Below are 2500 nucleotides of genomic sequence, written 5' to 3'. Positions count from 1 at the left end.
AAATTTACATCCAAATGAAAATGAAGAAAGAAAATATGGACAGCTCTATATAATTGAAACAAATGAAGCATTAAATCTGAGGTCAAATGCTAATCAAAATTCTAATTGCTTATATTCAGTTTTCGAAAAAATATCTCAAGCAATGGTCGATAATCCTTATGTAGGGGCATATAATAACATGAGAACTGTCGAACTTGAAGAGCAACAAAGAGCTGCAATACAAAATATCCCTCCCAGAAAAATAACCATGCAATTTATTGCCGGCCCTGATGCGAGATATAATAATCCAACAAATGATGATATTGCAGCAATATTTGTCGGTGATAATGGAGCACCTCCTGTCCAGCGTGACATTATAGTGTACCCTGAAGGACAACAGAGGTAGAGGATATCCTACCTCTCTTGCCATCTTGATCCAATGATTCACCTTCTTCTCTTTCCTCATGGTGAATTCGGATGGCATATAAACATTACTCATGTAGAAAATAGGCAAACTAGAGTTCGTAACAAGGTTACTATGCAGGAATTGTATGCATATCGTCTAGCTATAAGAGGTGGCTTCAGTCCAATACACAGTGGTGGAAAACTATTTCAGCAATATATAGTTGATGCTTATGTTAAAGTAGAGGGTTGTCGTTTGAAATTCATTGCAGAAAATCAGGCACAACTAAGAGTTGCAATGTATTCAGGTTTGATGGATCACCTTGCAAGAAATAATGAAAATGAAGATCCTGGAGTACCTGTCATTTTGCCATCATCCTTCACTGGGAGCTCACGAAATATGCAACAATGCTATCAAGATGCAATGGCAATAGTTTGCAAGTATGGAAGGCCTGATTTATTTATAACATATACTTGCAATCCAAAATGTCGAGAAGTAACTGAAAACTTACAGCCTCATGAAACTGCACAGAACAGACCTGATTTGTTGGCAAGAGTTTTCAAACATCTCAATGAATTAATGATTGACATAAAGGACAGATATGTACTTGGGGTACCTATTGCTGCGATACATGTTCTTGAATTTCAGAAAAGAGGTCTCCCGCATTGTCACATGCTAATCATGCTGCGTGAAGAAGATAAAATTAGAACTAAAGAACAAATTGATAATATTGTTTCAGCTGAATTACCATCAGAACATGATCCAGAATTGTGAGAATTAGTGAAAAAACACATGATTCATGGACCCTGCGGTACATTTAATACCAATTCAATCTGTATGGTAGAGGGAGAGTGTCAAAAGAAATTTCCTATGCCGTATCAGCAGGAGACTATAACAAATGTTTCTGGATATCCTCTTTACAGACGCAGAAATAATGGAGATTCTGTTAGAGTGGGCGTCCATGAGGTTGACTGTAGGTTTGTAGTACCATATGATAAATATTTACTCAGAAAATATGGTGCTCACATTAATGTAGAAGTGTATATATCGGTAAAAAGTGTGAAATATCTTTTCAAATATGTCTATAAAGGACATGATTGTGCAATGATGGAAATGAATATGAACAACAATCAAACTAATGAAAATGAATATAATGAAATTAAACAATATATTTCGTGTAGATACGTATCTCCGCCTAAAGCATTTTGGCGTTTGTCAGAATATAAAATGTATGGACAGTCGCATACAGTGTACCGACTGGCACTCCATTTGCCTGACCAGCAACAAGTTTATTATAAGCCGGGCGAGCAAAGACAGGCTGCTGCCCGTGCAGAAGGACAAGACACCCAATTAACTGCATGGTTCAAACTTAAGCAAAGTGACGTGGATGCAAGAGCCCACCTTTATACTGATATCCCTGAATATTATGTATTTAATAACCAAAGCAACACTTGGACCAGAAGACAACGTCACCGCCAGATTGTAGCGAGAATGTACTCTGCCAGTCCTAGAAATTCCATTTAAGGATGCTTCTTCTTCATGTACCAGGTGCAACTTCTTTTGATGACTTGAAAACTGTAGGAGGTGAACAGTTGCCGACCTTTAAGGATGCCTGTATTCAATTGCAACTGCTTGAAGATGACAACGATCTAGAAATGGCTTTGAGTGAGGCAGCTATATATCAAATGCCACGACAGTTTCTTAACATGTTTGCAATGATTTGTTTATTCAATACACCACAAAATGCCTTACAATTATGGAATGATAACAAACACCTTATGATAGAGGACCTTTTATGCCAATATGATAATAATGTTGCGGAAAATATCGCTCTGCATCACATAAACATGATTTTGAATGAAAACGGCATGAATTGTGCAATGCTTGGTCTGCCAGAACCAATCAGTGAGCCTCCTGCCATTCAACATATGGAAGAAATTCAAGAAGTCAATCCTGAAGTACTAAATATTGAGCAAAGATATTTATTTAATAGTGTCATTAACGCTGTAAGTGAAATAGATAGAGGATTAGAAACCAACCACCGACTGTTTTACTTGGATGCACCTGGCGGCTCTGGTAAAACTTTTCTATTCAATATGATTCATGATTACCTGGTGG

General features: G+C 37.2%; 2 protein-coding genes across 2 annotated transcripts in view; both read left to right on the top strand.

The window, feature by feature from the left end:
• Positions 1–517: 517 nt before the first annotated feature.
• LOC143037294 (uncharacterized) lies at positions 518–1906 on the top strand. Its single transcript, XM_076205429.1, has 3 exons — positions 518–1152; positions 1306–1439; positions 1602–1906. Exons 1-3 carry the CDS (start codon positions 518–520, stop codon positions 1904–1906), a joined length of 1074 nt encoding a protein of 357 aa, XP_076061544.1.
• A 2-nt stretch (positions 1907–1908) lies between these two features.
• Positions 1909–2500, top strand: part of LOC143037293 (uncharacterized) — a 729-nt gene continuing 137 nt past the window's right edge. The window contains exon 1 of the mRNA XM_076205428.1: positions 1909–2500. This exon is cut by the window's right edge and continues 137 nt beyond it. Coding sequence (XP_076061543.1) covers positions 1909–2500 — 592 coding nt within the window.

This window comes from Oratosquilla oratoria, chromosome 22 (assembly GCF_046742065.1).
Source record: "Oratosquilla oratoria isolate Oo_2021 chromosome 22, ASM4674206v1, whole genome shotgun sequence".
In the NCBI taxonomy this organism is placed as follows: Eukaryota; Metazoa; Arthropoda; class Malacostraca; order Stomatopoda; family Squillidae; genus Oratosquilla; species Oratosquilla oratoria.
The sequence above is the reverse complement of the archived record's forward strand: the minus strand, read 5'-3'. Positions and strand labels throughout refer to the sequence as shown.